Here is a 19,425-nt window from a genome sequence, read left to right as displayed (position 1 = left end):
TCAGTCTTGGCAGAATTAAAGGGACGACGACCATCATTTAGGATGAGGAGAAGGGAGCTGGCTGTAGAGGGAAACACCTGGCTAGTTCTGCCCTCACCCTTTAGGGCGGCTAGGGTGGGAGAAATTGTATCCTGGACACAGGCTTGAAGGTAACCGCTGTGAGGACCTGAAGCCAGAGAGGCAGAGAAACCAAGACAGAGAAAAAGACAGCAGGGCCAGGCGAGGTGGCTCACACCTGTAATCCCAGCACTTTGGGAAGCCAAGGCAGGAGGATCACTTGAGCCCAGGAGTTCGAGACCAGCCTGGGCAACAGAGTGAGACCTGACTCTACAAAAAGTCAAAAAGTGGGGCAGGAGGATTGCTTGAGCCTGGGAGGTAGAGGCTGCAATGAGCCATCATTGCACCACTGCATTCACACCTGGGCGACAGGAGTGAGACCCTGTCTCAAAAAAAAAAAAGCTGGGCACGGTGGCTCACACCTGTAATCCCAGCACTTTGGGAGGCCAAGTCAGGCAGATCACGAGGTCAGGAGATGGAAACCATTCTGGCCAACATGGTGAAATCCCATCTCTACTAAAAATACAAAACATTAACTGAGCATGGTGTGGCAGGCACCTCTAGTCCCAGCTACTCGGGAGGCTGGGGCAGGAGAATCACTTGAACCTGGGAGGTGGAGTTTGCAGTGAGCTGAGATTGCGGCACTGCACTCCAGCCTGGGCGACAGAGCAAGACTTCATCTCAGTAAATAAACAAATAAATAAATAAGAAGGTCAGGCTCGGTGGCTTATGCCTGTAATCCCAGCACTTCGGGAGGCTGAGACAGGTGGATCACGAGGTCAGGAGATCGAGACCATCCTGGCCAGCACAGTGAAACACCATCTTTTAAAAATAAATAATTTTAAAAATAAAAATAATAAATAAGTTAAAAAGACAGTAGAGAGATATCAAACAGACAGCATATGCAAGAGATGCAGGGCACTGTAGAGAGATGGAAACAGGGAAAAGTGAGAGGCTAAGAAGGAACAAATGCTGATGCTTACATCGCACTCCCTATTTGCACGCTGTTCTGAATGCCTCATTTAAGTCTCCCTATGAGGCAAAGCCGAGCTTTTTGCTTTGGTTTGGGGACTCCTGTTTGTTTCTTTTTTTTTTGAGACGGAGTTTCGCTCTGGTTACCCAGGCTGGAGTGCAATGGCGCGATCTCGGCTCACCGCAACCTCCGCCTCCTGGGTTCAGGCAATTCTCCTGCCTCAGCCTCCTGAGTAGCTGGGATTACAGGCACGCACCACCGTGCCCAGCTAATTTTTTGTATTTTTAGTAGAGATGGGGTTTCACCATGTTGACCAGGATGGTCTCGAACTCTTGACCTCATGATCCACCCGCCTCGGCCTCCCAAAGTGCTGGGATTATAGGCTTGAGCCACCACGCCCGGCCTTGTTTGTTTCTTTTATAGACAGGGTCTCCCTCTATTGCCTAGGCTGGAGTGCAGTGGCACAATTCAAGTCTCACTACAACCTTGAAATTCTGGATGCAAGTGATTCTCCTACTTCTGGCCACCAAGTAGCTGGGACTACAGGCACCGTGCCTGGCTTTTTTTTTTTTTTTTTTTTTTTATCTTTAGTAGAGACAGAGTCTTGTAGTGTTGCCTAGGCTGCTCTTGAACTCCTGGCTTCAGGCCATCTTCCCACCTCATGCTCCCAAAGCACTCAGATTACACACATGAGCCACCACACCCAGCCACAAAGCAGTATTATTATCACATTTTTACAGATGAGCAAACTGAGGCTCAGACCGGTGAAATGAGCTGCCCAAGATCACACAGCAACAGGCGGAGCAGGAATCTGAATTCAGACTCTGGGGCTACAGACACTGCACTTCTTCTATTCTTTTTTTTCCTTCCCCCCACCCCCTTTTTTTTCTTTTTTTTTTTTTTTTTGGAGACATGGTCTCACTCTCTCAGGCTGGGATGCAATGGCATAATCACAGCTCACTGATGGTTCAACCTCCTAGGCTCAAGTGATCCTCCCACCTCAGCCTCCTGAGTACCTGGGACTACAGGCTGCACTACGACCACACCTGGCTCATTTTTATTTTTAGAGACAGAGTCTCACTTTGTCACCCAGGCTGGAGTGCAGTGGCTCAATTTCAGCTCACTGCAACCTCCACCTCCTGGGTTCAAGTGATTCTCCTGCCTCAGGCTCCCGCCAAGCTGGAATTACAGGTGCACGCCATCACACCCAGCTTAATTCTCCCCGTTTGGGGTGGGGACAGCAACCCCAGGCATGTAGCCTCCCAACCCACCAGACCTAATACCCTAACATCGTGCTGACAGTGGTGGCTGTTCTCGCTGGGCTGGCATCCCAAAGGACACCGAGCCAGATTCAGGCAGAGTGGAAGTGGCCTGAGTGGTCCTACCCTGAATGGGCTCTCCCCAAGGCGATGCAGAAACTGGGATGTGCTCTGCTGAGCATGGGGTTGGCTGGAGTGAGGCTTACAGGCGGTCCCCACATGCGGATTAAGATGTCAGCTCTTTAATCTCCATGCTCTTCCCAGCACAGGCTGACCACAGTCTGCCCGAGGGCCCAGCCATGAACACAGAGGTTGGGGGAGAGAGGGAGAGATGGAGAGACCCAGAGGTCCTGAGAAAGACGAGTAGTGAGAGATGATGGGGAAAAAACACATGGAGACCCCGAAGAGAGATGGAGAGAAAGAGGAAGAGACAGAGAGATAGGCAGGGAAAGCAGAGAGATCGGAAAACAAAGACTGGAAAGAGGGCCACTGAGAAAAGGGAGAGATAGGGCATCCAGAGAGAGGAAAGCAAGGAGACCCGGAAACAGAGGTAAAGAAAGAGAACAGAAATGAGAGCTAGAGAGACCTGAGAGAAAAAGAAAAAGGGAGGAAAAGAAAGACAGGAAAAACAGAGAAATCCAGTCTACTTAGAAAGAAAAACACTGAGGCGGGAGCATCACTGGAGCCCAGGAGTTCAAGACCAGCCTGGGCACCATATTGAGACTTGGTCCCTACGAATATTTTAAAAATTAGCCGGGCATGGTGCTGTGCACCTCTAGTCCCAGCTATTTGGGAGGCTCAGGTGGGAGGATCATTGGATCCCAGGTGGTCGAGGCTGCAGTGAGCTGTGATGGTGCCACTGCACTCCAGCCTGGGCAAAAGAACAAGACAGACAGAAGGGAAGGGAAGAGAAGGAAGGGAAAGGAGGGGAGGGGAGGGAAGAAAGAGGTGGAGCACAGTGGCTCACGCCTGTGATCCTAGCAATTTAGGAGGCTGAGGAGGGAGAATTGCTTGAGACCAAGAGTTGAAACCAACCTGGCCAACACAGCAAGGCCCTGTCTGTATAAAAAATAAAGATGGGCCGGGTGTGGTGGCTCACGCCTGTAATCCCAGCACTTCGGGAAGCTGAGGCGGGCGAATCACCAGGTCAACAGATCAAGACCATCCTGGCCAACATGGGGAAACCCCATCTCTACTAAAGATACAAAAAATTAGCTAGGTGTGGTGGCATGAACCTGTAGTTCCAGCTACTCGGGAGGCTGAGACAGAAGAATCACTTGAACACGGGAGGCAGAGGTTGCACTGAGCCAAGATCACACCACTGCACTGCAACCTGACAGAACGAGACGCTGTCTCAAAAATAAATAAACGAACAGAAGTAGGGAGGAAGAAAAATGTGCATTCACTCAACAAATATTTACTAACTGCCTACTGCTGTGCTGAGCACTGTTTTAAATGCTGGGATTTAAACAGACGTGAAGGAGACAAAATCCCTGCCTAGAAAAGCCAGCATTGCAGAGGACGGCCCACCAGAGCAAAACAGAAGAAGAGTCAGGAGTGGGGAGAAAGCCAGAGGTGGTAAAAAAGAGGATCCATTGGCGAGCCCGTCACAAAGGGTGGGGTAGGGCTGAAGGAGGATGCGGCTTACTGAGCCCCACTATGCCCCCACTGTCAGTGGAGTCAGCAGCTCTGAGCAGGGACTATGCCCCACAACCCTTGCCAGTCAACAGGTTCCAGAAAGGCTGACAGGTAGGAAGACCCACGGGAGAGACAAGGGGAAGCACAGGCTGGGAGAGATACAGGGAGAGGAAGACACAGACATACTGAAGACAGAGACAGAAAACAGACACGAACGGAGGCCCAGACTGAGTGAAGAGAGAGAGAAAGGGAGAGACATGAACACAGAAACAGAGACTGAGAGTGAGGGAGGCTGGGGGCGGTGGCTCACGCCTATACTCCCGGCACTTTGGGAGAGCAAGGCAGAAAGACTGCTTGAGCCCAGGAGTTGGAGACCAGCCTGGACAGCATAGTGAGACCCTGTCTTTTCAAAAAATACAAACTGGCTGGATGTGGTGGTGCACACCTGTGCTCCCAGATATTCGGGAGGCTAGGTGGGAGGACTGTTTGATCCCAGGAAGTTGAGGCTGCAGGAAGCCATGATTGTACCACTGCACTCCAGCCTGGGGGACAGAAGCCAGATGCTGTTTCAGAAAGAGAGAGATTAAACAAAGGTAGAGACACAGAGAGACCCTCCCAGACAGTGCCAGTCTGAGGCTCTGCATAGTCTCTCCACCGTCTCCCCAGGTCTGGGCCCTGTGCCAGGCACTCGGAGGAAGGCTAGATCTCGCCAAGCAGGGACAGGCAGCAGGGTGGGCCACATTCCTCACTAGTATGCTCCAAATACAGCCCCCCCCCACCGCTCCTACCACCCCAGCCCTGGCCCATCCAGGCATGAGTCTGCCCCCTCTAGCCCACACCCTAGGATTGAGGGAGGGGGCAGGTAGATGAGAGAGTGAGGGATAAGTCGGTCTGCCATCCTGGCCTGACCCCAGATAGGGACTGGAGGACTGGATACTAGAGGTTCAACAGCATGGGCACAGGACATTTGGGGGCATCGGGAGCCAGTGCCTTGGGAATAAAGATGGTAGATTCAGGGTAGGACATGATATGGAGGTACAAGGGGGTCGACATGCAGAAAGGCACCCTGAAGAAATAAATCTAGACACAGACGTGCCAGTCTGATGGACGTCAGAAGCCAGAGAAATTAAAGGAGCAGGGGGATAAGCGTAGCACACAGGGTCCCAAGAGCAATGGAAGTGACAAAGGCTCAGGTGTGAGTTCCTAGAAATCCTAGGCATGGGGCACAGGAGTGCCAGGGATGTCTTTATTTTTATTTATTTTTTATTTATTATTTTTTATGAAGACCGGGTTTCATCATATTGGTCAGGCTGGTCTTGAACTCCCGACCTCAGATGATCCACCCGCCTTGGCCTCCAAAGTGCTGGAATTACAGGTGTGAGCCACCATGCCCAGCCTATTTTTTATTTTTTGAGACAGTCTCACTCTGCAATGGCGCAATCTCGGCTCACTGCAACCTGCACTTCCCGGGTTCAAATTATTCTCCTGTGTCAGCCTCCCGAGTAGCTGGAGTTACAGATGTCCACCACCACGCCCGGCTAATTTTTGTATTTTTGGTAGAGACAGGGTTTCACCATGTTGGCCAGGATGGTCTTGATCTCCTGACCTCGTGATCCGCCCGCCTCAGCCTCCCAAAGTGCTGGGATTACAGGCGTGAGCCACTGCACCCAGCCTTACGGGTGTCTATAGAAGTGTATTTGAGCTGGGTGCAGTGGCTCAAGCCTGTAATCCCAGCACTTTGGGAGGCTGAGGCAGGCTAATGATCACCTGCGGTCAGGAGTTGGAGATCAGCCTGGCCAACATGGTGAAACTCCATCTCTACTAAAGATACTAAAGATACAAAAATTAAAGATGTGGTGGTGCACACCTGTAATCCCAGCTACTTGGAGGGTGAGGCAGGAGAATCTTGAACCTGGGATGTGGAGGTTGCAGTGAACGGAGATTGTACCACTGCTCTCCAACCTGGGCGACAAGCAAAAACTCTGTCCAAAGAAAAAGAAATAGTGCTCGCTTCGGCAGCACATACACTAAAAACTGGAATGATACAGAGATTAGCGTGGCCCCTGCTCAAGGATGACACACAATTCGTGAAGCATTCCAGATTTTTTTTTTAATTAAAAATAAATAAATAAATAAATAAATAATTAAGAAAGGAAAGAGGAGAGTAACAGTAGCATTTGAAGGTCAGAGTTATTCATTAATCACAGGCACTGGGTATAGCATCCAGGGGGCCTACAGGTGGCTCAGAGATTGAGGAATACACCTACAAGCCAAGTAAGTTGGACTCAAAGGTGCTAAGGACTCAGGATGGTGCACCTGTTGGCCAGGTGTGTTGACATGAAAATGCTGGTGCCCCAAAGTTGCTAAGTAGGACAGGCTGAGGCAGGCACACATGCACAAAAGCCAGGGGAGCCAGGGCACAGTTCCACTAGGGCTGGGGACGGTGGAGACCTCTGGTTGGGGTATCCACAGAATGAGCAGCCGGGAGACGTCCACTCCTCCCACTTAGGGTCTCCACCCCTGCACCACCCTAAGACCCCTCGGAAATCAAATAGAGGTGAAGGGGTGCAGGTGTGTAGAACTGCAGGCATGATGATCGGGGGATCTCGGCGCTGCTGTTGTGGCCTCTGGTGCTGGCACTGGCATGGTGGGGGTAGGTGGGGGCGGCACTCAGATGCAGGGGTCCCTACCTCCCCAGCCCAGGCCGCTCCCATTGCTGGGAAACTTGCTGCTGTAGTCCGGAGGCCTGGACTGGGCACTCCTGGAGGTAACCCCACAGAAATGGGGAAACAGAATTCTGGATTCTTGGAGGCAGGGCTGGGGACTAGAACACCTCCTGAATGAAGACAGCTGAGGGCTTGTCCTCTATGCTCCTGAGGAAGGAGAGGAAGGATGAGTGCCCCGGACTCCTGAGTTCTAGGAAAGGAGCCTAGCGAGCTTGGGACCAGGACACTGGGTCATAAGGGAGGAGCCCAGAGCAGGAAATCAGCTTGTGGGAAGAGGAAGCAGAGTGGGTCTGTTCTGGTTCAAGGCGGGGAGGCCGAGTACTGAGGTCCAGGAGTCCAGCTCTGAGGGTGCAGGAGGCTGGGAAGTAGGACTTCTCAGTCCCACGGGAAGAAGGAAGAGGGAGCCTGGATTCGTAAGTGTCAGGGAGGAAGGACCTGGGAATCTGGACTCCTGACCCTGAGGAATGAGGGGCTGGGGTGGGGTGAACTCCTGGGTCTGAAGAAGAGGGAGGTGGGGGCGAGGGCTCGGATGAGGAACCCGATGGGCACCTGCTGAGCACCGGCCCCTGGTGCTCTCCGGCCGCTGGGGCCCAGTGCTGGCAGTGTGGCTGGCCCCGCGCCCTGCAGTGGCGCTGTGTGTGCGGCTCTGCAGCGCTGCGGGACGCGTTGGTGCTACCGGTGGATGCCTTGTCCGGCCGCGAGTCCATGGTCGTCTTCGAAGGCTTCACATGCGTTTACGGTGAGGCCCGGGCGCTGGACGTCCTGGCCGGGATGCTCCAGGATGGTCCCCTAAAGGTAGAGGTGGGAAAATGGAGGCAGGGCCTGACAGAGACTCCAGCTCACCAGGTGCCCACCGCCGAGAGGGCGGGAAGGCACTAAAGCGTCAGGTTCGAACCGAGCTTCACCCCGCAGCCAAGAGAGAGTCTAAGACTCAAAGCCCGAGAGCCTTTGGGTACAGGTCAGGGATCGAGACCAGCAAAGGAGGGGCCAGCGTGTGGATAGGGCACTTAGCGGTCTGGTAAAAAAGCAAAGCGAAGGAAGGCGGCCGCAGGGGTCGGAGGCCCAGAGAGGGACGCAGCTAGTGACCCGGAGCTTCCTGGATGGGGCGTGGCCAACTCCTGGGCCCGCCTCTTTTCCTGTCTCCCCAACAGGAATCTTGTTTTCTAACAGGACGCGCTGGCGGACACTGCGCAATTTTGCACTTGGAGCCCTGGATTTCGGGTTGGGTACGCGGAGCGTCGAGGCGCGCATCCTGGAGGCCGCGGCTGGTCTGCTTCAAGCCACCGTTGGTGCCCGGGAGAGCAGAAGGGCCTGGTGTGGGTGTGGCCCTTGGACTGCCAAGATGGGGCTACTGGAAGGTATGTGGCTTTAAGAAAGCCAGTAAGCCCACGGAGCTGACTGGGGGCCGGACCACACGTTAGGACCACCGTCCTGTTCCCACCCCCAGTAGCCAGGCTTGACCCCATGGGCCACTGGATAATGCTGTATTCAATGTTATCTGTTCTTGTCTTCAGGAATCACTATGGTTATGGGGACCCCGAGTCTCTGACGCTCCTGAACCTCTTCAATGACACCTTCCACATCATGAGTTCCAGACGGGGCAACGCGAGAGGGCTGGCCACAGTCTCTCCCTTTTGAGTCCAGCCTTATGCCAAATCGCGAGTATGCAGACCTACCTACAGTGGCTCATTAGAGTGGGACAGTGAGATTCGTGGAATGGAAGAGTTCTAGAAGCTCCAGTATCAAAGTCCTGGTCCAGTCTCCCTAGTCTAAGGAAACTAACGCCTAGTGGCTTCGTCCAGGGCCCTTGTTGAAACCCTGTCTCTCCAGATGGGCATTTCTCCTGTCTCTCCTGGACTGGCTCCCTGGCCGCATCACCTAATCTCCCGAAAGTCTTTGGAGCTGCAGGTCTTCGTCTCAGCAAATCCAGCGACACCTGCAGATGTGGCAGCCGGTGGAGACTCGCGACTTCAATTTTTTCCTCAACCAGATGGCTAAGGTGTATGTGGATCCCAGCTCCCTAAACTCTGTCCATGCTGCCCACCAAGTGCCTAGCACGTGACAGTGTGTCTCCTCTGCCCATAGCAGCAGCAGGATCCAAGAGACGTTGGTAATTACGACACTTTTTTTTTTTTTTTTTTTTTGCAGCACTGAGACCACGAGCACCACCCTGCACTATGGGCTCCTTATTCTACTTAAGTACCCAGAGGTAGCAGGTTTTCGAGCTGGAGAGACCCAGAATGGGAGGCTGTGGTTTGGGGATGGCTGGAGGGTCCCGAAGTGCGCAGCTCACAACCTCCCCTGGCCCCCGCAAGGTGCACTGGAGCTGGACACCGTGGCAAGGCGGCCGCGCACCCCAAGCCTGGATGACCACATGCACCTGCCCTACACCAATGCAGTGCTGCTCGAGATCCAGCGCTTCATCAGCGTGGTGCTGCCGCGCACCCTCATTCGCGACACCTACCTGTGAGACCACTTTCTGCCCAAGGTGCCCACCGACTCTGGGGATCCTGTGCGGGGCCCGGGTGCATAAGCGTGTATTCCGAGATCAGCCAGAACAGGAGGGCGTGCACTGTGCCGACTGAAGCAGTTATCCCTGGAGCAGGAAGGAAGGCCCACCTTCCCTTAGGCTTTTTTTTTTGAGACAGTCTCTGTTGCCCAGGCTGGAGTACAGTGGTGCAGTCTCAGCTTACTGCAACCTCCGCCTCCAGGGTTCAAGCGATTCTCCTGCCTCAGGCTCCTGAGTAGCTGCTATTACAGGCACCTGCCACCATGCCTGGCTAATTTTTGTATTTTTGGTAGAGATGGGGTTTCACAATGTTGGCCAGGCTGGTCTCAAATTCTGACTTCAAGTGATCCACCCTCCTCAGCCAGAATACTGGGATTACAGGTGTGTTATCCACCTGATCTATTTGCTGGGGCTTTTAAAAAGGGTCTTGGATAGAGGAGGTGTACGTGCTCACCAAGTCCACAGGTAACCTGAGTTCCATGTACCCCCAGGGCACCTTTGATTCCCCTGCTTGTGACTGTGCACCAGGACCCACTCAATTCAAGAACCCAGACTGCTTCAAGCCTACCAACTTCCTGGACAAGGGCAAGTTCCAGGGCAATGATGCTTTCATGCCCTCAGGTGCTGGCAGGAGAGGAAGGGGACCATCCTGGACCGGCTCGGGGGTGCATGGTGATCATTATGCACCCATGTACCCAGGAAAGTGAATGTACCTGGGCGCAGGCCTGGCCCACTCGGAGATCTTCCTCTTCCTTACCGCCATCCTACGGAGGTTCTGCCTGCTCCCTGTGGAAAACCCTAGCTCCATCAACCTCACCTACAGTGCACTAGCCTGAGCAATGTCCCCCAGCCTTCCAGCTCTAACTAGTAGCCTGCTGAGGTCAGGCTCCACTACGGTGGGCTCGCTGGCCCTCCAACTTCCGTACCCTCTCTGGTCAATAAAGGCCCTAAATTGCAGATGGAGTCAGATGTGTGCAGCTCTGAGGTAAACTTTTATTTCTTGGCTGATAGGACTTCCACACCCATGCTCCTCCTGGCACCTTCTACTCTGCCCAAGCAGTGGCAGCCCAGTCCCAAAGGTGCCTGCCATGGCCACAGGGGTTGGGGAGTCACTTCACATTCCAGGCTGGATGAGTGAGAGGGCTTGGGGGTACTCCCCCCACACCATTGCCAGCAAGAGGCCATGACTCACCGCAACCCCAAATCCTGCCTCCTGGTGGGAAGTGACAATGCCTCCTCCCAGCTCTCCACACCTAATGGGGTCATGACCAGACAGGGTAGGACCCAGGCCCCCAGCCTGTTGGTAACGGTGGCCTCCAAGGCTGCCCCCTGTCCCGGTCACGACCCCAGCCCCCATCATGGGGCAGCAGAGGTCTCTTCTGCTCCTTGGTCCTCAGCGACAGACAGAGCCTTCCACGCCAGGCAGGACAGAGGCAGAGTCAGAAGCAGCAGCGGTGGCAGGGAAGGAGCGGCCAGCATGAGCTCAGGGCTCTCCTGAAGTCAGGGCAAGCTGTCTGCCATGCGGCTCTGGGACCCGGCCACTAGGTGGGCGTAGGCGGCTGTGATACAGGTACTTGGACACCTTTCTGTCCTGATGCTGGGGGTGAGAGGGGACAGGAGATGGGGAGTCATCAGGGAACAGATGAAAAAGCCAAGGGAAACCTGGGGAGATGAGGAGAGGACCAGGAAGAAATGGGGCTCCTGTTGGGGTACCAGGAGAGTGGGTTGTCGAAGGAAGGTGGGCAGAGATGAGGAAAAGTGAGAGGTGGGATTTAACGAGAGGCTGATGAAGGGGATGGGGTGGTGTGAGGCCCAACAGGACCCACGGAATAGGAAGGACTGGAGGGAGGGAAGCAGATACCTAGCTGATACTTGTCTTTGGCTGCTGCTCGCTCCTTGGCATCAAAATACCAGACAGTGATGGCGTACCTGGGGACCGGGGTGGCTGGACATCAGTTTTCTGCAATTCCAGCTACCATCTCCACACAGATGCTAGGAAGCCATCCTTTTGAGCCACCCGGTTCTGCTCCCACCTAGGCCCCTTCTCAGTACTTCGTCACTCCCTAGTCACTCTGGGGCTCCAACAGGACACTATCACAAGGGGAGCAGCTGGGTACATCCCCAGAAGTACAGGTCATACCTGGTGGCATACGCTGGCTTCACCTCGTGGGGGTTCCGCCGGTCAGACCAGAAAATGAGCAACCGGTCAAAGAGTGGCTCAATGTTGGCTACCACCGGCCGGCCCTCAGGGAAGATCTGCAGCAGGCCTCCATGCACCTGGGGGTGGGCCAGAGGATGAGGCTGGCCGGTCCCACCCAGAGCCGCTGCCTCCCACGGTGCCCCGGGAGCCCACCAGGGGGCGCAGCGTCTGCCCACATCACTCCCTCCCACCACTCTGGCTCTCAAAATGAATGACAACCCAGAGTCTGCATCACCATGGAGATGGGCAGGAAGCTACTAAAGACAGGAAAAGGGGGAAAGTGTTCATTACAAGGCGGGGTGGGGCTGGGCAGACAGCACCATTCCCGGAAAGAGGGGAGTTCCCACCACACAGTCAGCTAGAGAGGAGGTGCCATTTCCCAGGAAGAGCCGGCAGATTGCACCGCCCGCTGTGGGTTGAGGAGGAACAGGAGAATGCCAGAATCTGGGCTGAGTGGAAAATGGAGTGGATGCACACCACCCGTGCCCTGCCCCAGCCCCGGCCCCGGCCCCACACTCACCCTCGCCCCTACCTTAACGTCCCAGTTCTGATTCAGGTAATAGATACAGGTGATGCAGCGTCCATCGCCGTGGGGATTGTCAACGTGCCTTACGTACCCGAGCCCGTTGCCTGGGTAACACGCCACCATGGCCTGGCAGGGATGGAGGGAGGTAGGTTTACTGGGGCTAGGTGGGCATGTCTTGTAGAAGCAGCCATGAATTACCTATTTTCCCACCCCTCCTTGCCTCCGTCTTCCCCTTGACTCCTTGAATATCCTGGGATCCAAGCGCCTGCCCCAAAAGACTTTCTCGCTTTTCAGCCAAAATCCCATCCCTGAGTCTACCAGCAACCTCAGCTCCTGGGCCTCAAGAGCCCACTCCCTCCCACACACATACCTGGGGCCTGGCACCCAGCTAGGGCTCAATGAGTAACAGAGGATTTTACTTTATTTCTTAAAAAACCCCAAATCCCACCTCAGCCATTTCAGTAGAATACCAATTTAAACATTTTTAGATGTGCAGGGAGGTGTTCTCACAGCCCTAGACCTGGGGTTCTTACCCTTGGCTGTGGAGTGGAACCCCCTGGGGAGCTCTGAGGTTCTGATGTATCCGGCCTAAGGAAGGGCCTGAAATCTGTAAAAGCTCCCAGGTAATTTCTACGATACTGCTGCGCTGGACTACAAAGAATCCCACTAAATGATCTGTCCCATATACATCTGAACAGGAACCAAAACCTAGTGTCTGAATAGAAAGATATCTAATTCCAACTCCAAGGACAATTTGCTGGGTAACCCTCGCCAGTTCCACCTGAATGGGCCTCCACTGTCTCGTGTACAAGGCTAATAAACACTTCGCTGTTTACAGCACTAGCAATTCACCCCTCTGAGAACATAACTTTGGAGGTTCCGGACTCCCATCCCCCCGTAGATCTAACAGGACTCATTCCAGGGCTTGGTTTCTCGTCTAACAGGGTTCTTTCCATGCTGCAGCCGGGGCCCTGGGATGTCCGTCATCAGGGAGCTGGCAGAAAGGTGGCTGAAAGGTAAAGGAAATGGCCCAGCCACCTCTGCAGGCCAACTCCCTGGTTCCAGTCTCAGTGCTGCCACATGAGCTGTGACATCAGGCAGGCAACTTCCTGGTCTCAGGTTCTTCATCCATGAAATGCAGCTGACAGCTATGTCACAGGTTGTGTAACAAGCGAACAAGATAACAAGTGTCTGGGAAGACAGCCAGCACAGTGCCTGCCACACAGGGAGCCGGAGCATGGGCTGAAATGCCATTTAAAAATAAAAAAGGTCCCTGTCCCACCCTCTGCCCAAAGTCACCGCAGTGACAAGATGAGGTAGTAGACAAAAAGGGGAGGACCAGCACAAGGACCCTTCAGCTCCTCCCCGGCCTGGACCATCCGCCTTGACCTCTCCGCCCCGGTACAACCCTGCCAGCTTCTGCTCCCCACCAATCCTCAGCTACACCGATGGGCCCAGCCCAGCAAGACAGCCCCAAGATAAACATTCGCAATCAAACATCAGTGGCTGCGGCCACAACAGGATACTTGCCAAGCACGCATGCCACGGCAGGCTGCGCCGCTTCAATCCTCACCCTCCCCAGGATGCCTCCCAGCACATTATCCCAGGGCTCACCCCTCTGTGGATGCTAAGCTGCTCTGCATTAACCATGTGCACCTGATCCACCACAGACCCTGCCCTGGAAAGAGAGGGCTGCCACCGTCTATGGCCACCTAGCAGCGGAAAGCCAACAACCTTCTCTCTGGCAGCACCAGAGTCCAATTAGTGACAAGGCCCCCAGGGAAAACCCTAGCTGCTGCACCCCAAGGATGAGGAGCAGGCACCTTCTCTGCACTGCTCACTGCCTGCAGATGGGTTAGCGCTGAGCAACCGCCTCACTGGGAGAGGAGAACGTGGCCATGGCCCAGGAGGCTCGGAAGCAGTGAGGTGCTGACTAGAGATGGGCAAGGCCTCCCCAGTTAGGAAGCCAATCAGAGATCATGCTGATGATGCACGTGAATGGGTGAGGGGAAAGGGCCGAGTGCTGCACCCTTCTACCACAATTCACCCCCACACGGCAGCCAGAGCCCCTGTCTCCAGGTCTTCACTGCATCCCGAGAAAATACAAATTCTCAGCCACAGCCATCAAGGCCCCCAACCACATGTGCCACTCCCATCACTCTGCACCATGCCTCAACAGGCTGAGCTCATCGCCCCCACAAGGCCTCTGCACTGGCCTGGGACACTCTTCCTTCTGGCCCTCCTTTTGTTCAGGACTCAGAGGTCAAGGGTCAACCTTGAGTACTCCAGCTGATTAGCAACATGGCATCAGCAGAGGCACCTATTTCCCTAGTACTGGCCTGGAAAGCAGCCACAGGGAAGCCCCTGGAGCCAGGTGGGTGTCCCCAGTGTGCAGAGCAGTACCTGCTGACCGAGTGCACTGCTCTGGGCCTCCTCCGCACCCCAGCCCTGCTGTGTTCCCTCCTGCCCTGTCCATTCTCACACAGCACCTCCCACTAAGCACACAGGACTCACGCAGAAACAGGAACCTGCTCCTTTAGGGCCCCACCCTTCCCCCCCACACACACACCTTGAGGGTGAAAGCATCCTCTGGCCCTAAGAAAGCATCTACTTCCTGCCCTCATAAGGGAAGCCTCAGGAAACTTTCTCTCCACCCATCCCACCTAGGGGAGGGGAAGATGGGACCAGAGCCAGGAGACTGAAGACTTAAAGGCTATTGGTGACAATGTGTCTGCCAAAAGCCCCACCACCACTGCACACATATGCCAGTCAGAAGCCTGTGACTGAGCCAATGACAGCTGGTCCCACCTTCAAGCTCTTCAAGGAGCAAACCAAGCAAGCTGGACCCTCCCTGGGGTCCCCCTCTGGTAGCCCTTGCTGCTAGTGGGAGTCAACCCTCTCTGACCTACAAGTCAACCGAGCACCGGTCCCCAACCAGGGAGTTAGGGGAAATTAGGACACAGGAGCTCCACTCAGAACGACTGAGAAGCAGGTTGCCACTGGCTCTGGCCACACTGGTGACCCATGTTCCCACGGCAACTGCTGCGACCCAGCTCAGCACCCCACAGCCTTGCTTCAGGGTCCATAAGAGTGTCCAGATGGGGCCCTCTAAAATTGGGAAAGCCTGGAGTTGCTGTCTCCCTGGGGAGGGGAGGACTCCTCCCCTACATTTCCAGTCCAGCCTGGCCTGTCCTTACCTCCCTAGGGCAATTAGGGTCCCTTAGGGCTACAAAAGTCCCAACCCCACTCCCCATTCCCAGTCTTCACGAGGGCCCTGTCCCAGCCACGTGGAAGATGGGCATCAGAGAGGCACCAAATGACAAGAGATCTCCTCCCTCCTCAAACTGGCACAGACATGCTGGGGAGGTAACCTGGTTTTCCTATTCCGTGGATCAGCAAACTGAGGGTCAGGGTAGTGTCCCATCTGGGCCACTCAGCCCGTCTGGTCTCCCCGCAACGAGGACGACGGCCAACCTGGGGTGAAGATGCTGAGCCAGGAAGGCCACTGATCCCGCCGGCACAGGAGCCAAGCTCAGGGAGGGGCCGGCTCTGGCTCAGCTATCAAGTAACAGGAGGGAGAGGGAAGTAGAACAAGTTCCAGCTGGGGTGGGGAGGAAACAGTCCTTGGCCCCGGGGGAGCCCTGGTCCCTGAGCCAGCTCCAGCCTGAGAGGAAAGCCACACAGAGGCAGAACCCAAGATGGGATCTGCAGGAGAAGGGAGGGGACATCAGGAGCTCAGCCTCACGCCTGCAGGGCACAACACAGCCCGTGCCATCAGCCAGCTGTGCTGAGCAGTGGGCACTCCCCACGGGCCCTTGTCCAAAGGACACCACGCCTTGGACTCAAGGCCAGGGCCCCCACACTGCCCATGAAGAGAATAATTGTGTCAGCAGGCTGGAAAGGCACTGTGGACCACTTCCTGTGTTGGGCTCCTGACCCCAGGTTCCTGAATAGGTAGCTGCCATGAGGCCTTGACAGCTGCCCATGAACTCCAAGCAAATGAGCATTTGTCTTAAGAGAGGATCTGTGGCCTCTGACAGTGTCTCAAAAAGACTCAGGCTCCAAAATACAATTAAGAACTGTTGTTCAAAAGCAAAAAGAAAAAGGGACAAAGAACAAACAAATTAAGGCAGAGAGAAGAGAGCTGAGATGGACACGGAAGAAGTGACACAGGACGGGGTAATGGAGGACTGGAGGACAGGGACTCGGACGGGGACTGGTGGGAGAGATGGGGACGAGAGCTCCACCCGGGCCAGCAGGCAGCCACCCAGTGCCATCCCTGGGAGGCTGTCCTGGATGCAGACGACACAGTGGGGACCCAGGGCACAATGCAGTCCAGACCCAGGCACTCAGCCCAGCGGGCAGCACCCCTTCCCTTACCTCAGCCCAGGGCTCACTCCTCACAGCCACCTCCCCCTTCTGCTTCTCCTGCCTGGGAGACAGGATGGACGACCAAGGGACACGGGCCAGCAGACAGGGAAGGATGGATGCAGAAGCACAGGGAAGGGCAGACAGCAACAGAGGACGGACAGGTGAACTGTGTGCCTGTCTACATCACCGTTCTTGGTCTGGGGTCGCAGACAGACACCAGGAGGCCGTAAACCCCACCATGGCCCATGCTGTGAATGTCAGCAGCTCTCATGAGGTTCTTCAAGAGGGTTCCTGGCAAAGTCAAGAACCACTGTGGCTCCAGGCCAAACCTCCTGGCTTACAGGTGCACACATTAAGGCCCATAGGGAAGACAAAGACATCCCCCCCCCAAGTCCCCACAAGTGAGCATACCCCCTCCACGAAACAGCCTAAACCCTTCTGGGACTTCCCAGAGGGCTGTCTCCAAATCCATTGTGCTCAGAGCACTGGACGCCACAGCGGGGTGCTGCAAAGCCCCTGCACAGAGGCCCCCACCTAGCCTTACCTTGGTGCGCCCATTGATGACGTAGCTGCCCAGCCGCCCTGCGCAGTGGCGGATGACGGCGTCCACATGGGCCATGAGGGCACCGATGCTTCGGCAGCCTGGTTCATGGCCTTCCACCCAGGCAATCTGGTCCCCACGGATGCTTCGCGGCGGGATCGCCCGCTGGCTGACCAGCTGCCCATCTCGCAGGCGCCCACCCCTTTTGAGGGCCTCCACCTCAGCCAGCACGCGGCCACCCAGTGCTGCCCCCAGGAAGCTGTCCTTGACGCAGATGCCGTAGTACCGCATGCAGGGCACGATATAGTCCAGGGCCAGGCGCTCAGGGGCAGAGGGCAGCACCTCCTCCATTAGCCCAGCGCTGGCCTCACCACTGCCGCTGCTGCAGCCGCAGCTCATACCACCCTCCCGTTGCTCTGCCTCCTGGTTCTCTTGCCTGGCCCAGGGCCGCTTGCTGGGTGGAGGGGCATCCCCACCATCCTCGGCCCATTTCCGTTTGGGGGCCTCAGGCCGGGCACCCTGGGCTGCCAGTCGCTGGCACCCCTTGGTGACCAGCGCTGCAGCACCTTCACTCTGCAGCGGCCGCAGCTCACCACCATCCTGCCCACCAAAGCCCTCCCGAAGGGGGCTGGCAGTGGTAGAGGTGGCTGTGGCTCTGGGGGTCCCACTCCCTGCCGAGGCCTCACTGGGCACTCCTGGACAGTGGTAGGAGGGGAGCAAGGGACAGGGCAGGTAACTCTCCACTCCCATCCTGGCCCGGCCAGGCTCCAAGGGCTCTGACGAAGACCCCGGTAACTGAGGGAGAGCCTGACTTAGGGGCTGTGGCTGGCACGGGCTGTCCATGGCAGCAGTGTCTTCATCCCCCGGGCATGGAGGGCACCACCCAGGCCCATGGTGCCACCCTCCTCCGCCTCCACTTGATGCAGCTGGGGGCCACCGGGCCTGGCGTGGGGCAGGGTGAGGCAGGGCAAACAGCGAGAGCTCTTCTGGTGCCCCGGGGATTGCTTGCAGGTCCCCAAGTCCTCTGCCGTCCCTAAGGGCTTGGGAAGGGACCCTTCAGGGTGGCTAAAGAAAGGAAAAAAAAGGGATGTGAGAGGAGCTAGAGACGGGCAGGCAGGGGAAAGGGGGGATGGTATGGGCAGCGGGGCTGATGGTATGGGCAGCAGCGGGGAAGGCAACCAGTACAGACTTGGCTATAGAGACTCCCCAAAACCTGAGGCCAAGTCCGGGAAAGGACCCTGATAATCTGGGGGTGCGGGAGTCTGCTGACAGTCAAGCGGCAGTGATGGGGAGAGGCTGGAGGTCAGAGGCTGGGTAGATGACCCCAAGACAGGACTGTGGGGTGGGCTGTGGGATGCAGTAACCACACACACGGAGTAGAAAAGGGTGCTGTGGAGAGGTGGGGAAGAGGGGGTTTGCAAAATACGAGGGATCTGCCTTGGCGTTCCAGAGAGGCACAGAGAAATGTGGGGGATCCAGAGACAGAGTTGGGGGTGGCGGGGTCAACAGAGGAAACTGGGGAGTCCAGGGACAAAGAGACCCAGGGACCCAGGGACCGAAAAACAGACCGGAGGGAAGCTGGGAGGGAGGGACCGGGACGGAGCGGGGCGGTGGGGTCGACCCGAGCCCGACGGGAGGAAGCCGGCCAGGGGAGGACACACATCCAGACGGAAGGGAGGTCCCGAGACCGACCGACGGGAGGGGCCTTCGGGGAGAGGGTCCGCGGCGACAGAGGGAAGAACGAAGGAGGGTGCACCCACCCCGAGACAGGACGAGGGAAAAAGTCGCCCCCCTCCCGGGTACCCCCAGGCTCCCCACCGGGGGCGGGCCCTGCGGCCCCTTCTGAGCTGTAGGCGACGGGGACAGGGCCTAGGGACCGCTCCGACCCCCTCCCTTCCCCCTCCCCTCGGCCTAAGCCCGGCTCGCGCACCCCGCCCCCGCCCCACCCCCCAACCGCCGGCACCCAACATCCCCGGCGCGCGTCCCCTCCCCCGCGCCGCACCCCCCATCCCCCTCCCAGGGGTAGCACCCGCGGGCCCCGGAGAGCGCCCCCACGCCTCGCCCAGCTCGCGCCGGCGTCCGGGCTCCGACTCTGTCTCCTCCCTGCGCCCTTCTCGCCCCGCAACCTCCTCACCGAGCTTTTTCCTCCGGCCCCGGCGCCGCCGTTTGTGCCAGCCGCCCTGCGCCTCACAGCGCGCCATGCCCCGCCCCCACCGCGGGCGACGCCCCGCCCCGCCTCGCCCGGTGGGCACGTGACCGCGCCCCGCGGAGGGGACAGCGCCTGCGCAGGCCCGACCCACGCGGGGCGGGGCGAGGAAGTTCGGGACCACCCCCCAACACCCGGGCGAAAGGCAACTGGGGTCCTTGGCAGACACGAGGTTCATTTGCATCCTCCGCCCCTCCCCCTTCGCGCGGGTGGGGGAACGCAGTGAGAGGGGCCGGCTGTGGGAGGGGGCGTTTCTTGCTTGTTGGAATCTAGCGGCGTCGGCGGGGCGGGGCACGCAAATGACGTGATTTACATGGAGAGGCCCACCCCCCCTCCCCATCCCCCTGCGCGGAGCACCGGGTCCGGGACCACGGTGCGCATGACTTCATTTACATGGTCAGCTCCTCCTCCTCGCTGCC

At 56.8% G+C, this 19,425-nt stretch overlaps 2 protein-coding genes and 1 non-coding gene across 12 annotated transcripts; 2 read left to right on the top strand and 1 right to left on the bottom strand.

Moving 5' to 3' along the window:
• Positions 1-5,930: 5,930 nt before the first annotated feature.
• Positions 5,931-6,034, top strand: LOC118150339 (U6 spliceosomal RNA). The gene has a single exon (XR_004738451.1). It is a non-coding gene; the product is annotated as a U6 spliceosomal RNA (small nuclear RNA).
• On the bottom strand, positions 6,016-19,012 carry EGLN2 (egl-9 family hypoxia inducible factor 2). 7 transcript variants are annotated; one of them, XR_013530911.1, is made up of 9 exons: positions 18,935-19,012; positions 16,804-17,865; positions 11,895-12,014; positions 11,303-11,439; positions 11,024-11,091; positions 10,355-10,759; positions 9,118-9,249; positions 7,203-7,442; positions 6,016-6,800 (listed from the first exon to the last, which is right to left on the bottom strand). XR_013530911.1 is itself a non-coding variant. In XM_078359721.1 (6 exons), exons 2-6 carry the CDS (start codon positions 17,641-17,643, stop codon positions 10,704-10,706), a joined length of 1,221 nt encoding a protein of 406 aa, XP_078215847.1. In that variant the 5' UTR covers positions 17,644-17,865; positions 18,830-19,012; the 3' UTR covers positions 10,134-10,703. The 7 variants fall into 7 exon arrangements, 4 of the variants coding, with proteins under 4 accessions (XP_078215847.1, XP_035142768.1, XP_035142769.1 ...); XR_013530910.1 differs by having other exon boundaries at positions 6,016-7,442; XR_013530912.1 differs by lacking the exon at positions 11,024-11,091 and having other exon boundaries at positions 6,016-7,442.
• Positions 6,935-10,114, top strand: LOC144580779 (cytochrome P450 2C23-like). 4 transcript variants are annotated; one of them, XM_078359726.1, is made up of 6 exons: positions 6,935-7,392; positions 7,824-8,011; positions 8,168-8,654; positions 8,802-8,862; positions 8,969-9,141; positions 9,654-10,114. In XM_078359726.1, the coding sequence occupies exons 1-3, from the start codon at positions 7,336-7,338 to the stop codon at positions 8,289-8,291; spliced, it is 369 nt and encodes a 122-aa protein (XP_078215852.1). In that variant the 5' UTR covers positions 6,935-7,335; the 3' UTR covers positions 8,292-8,654; positions 8,802-8,862; positions 8,969-9,141; positions 9,654-10,114. The 4 variants fall into 4 exon arrangements, with proteins under 4 accessions (XP_078215852.1, XP_078215850.1, XP_078215851.1 ...); XM_078359724.1 differs by having other exon boundaries at positions 8,802-9,141; XM_078359725.1 differs by lacking the exon at positions 8,802-8,862 and having other exon boundaries at positions 8,168-8,763.
• Positions 19,013-19,425: the final 413 nt, after the last annotated feature.

This window comes from Callithrix jacchus, chromosome 22 (genome assembly GCF_049354715.1).
Source record: "Callithrix jacchus isolate 240 chromosome 22, calJac240_pri, whole genome shotgun sequence".
In the NCBI taxonomy this organism is placed as follows: domain Eukaryota; kingdom Metazoa; phylum Chordata; class Mammalia; order Primates; family Cebidae; genus Callithrix; species Callithrix jacchus.
This window is presented reverse-complemented; position numbering and strand designations above follow the sequence as displayed.

Coding starts and splice junctions, on each gene's coding strand:
- EGLN2 (XM_078359721.1), bottom strand. CDS start 17,643: ATGGACAGCCCGTGCCAGCCACAGCCCCTAAGTCAGGCTCTCCCTCAG. Junction 11,092..11,302: donor AAGCCAGCGTATGCCACCAG/GTATGACCTGTA, acceptor CCCGGTCCCCAG/GTACGCCATCACTGTCTGGT. Junction 10,760..11,023: donor CAAAGACAAGTATCAGCTAG/GTATCTGCTTCC, acceptor TCTCACCCCCAG/CATCAGGACAGAAAGGTGTC.
- LOC144580779 (XM_078359723.1), top strand. CDS start 8,596: ATGTGGCAGCCGGTGGAGACTCGCGACTTCAATTTTTTCCTCAACCAG. Junction 8,655..8,801: donor CTCAACCAGATGGCTAAGGT/GTATGTGGATCC, acceptor TTTTTTTTGCAG/CACTGAGACCACGAGCACCA.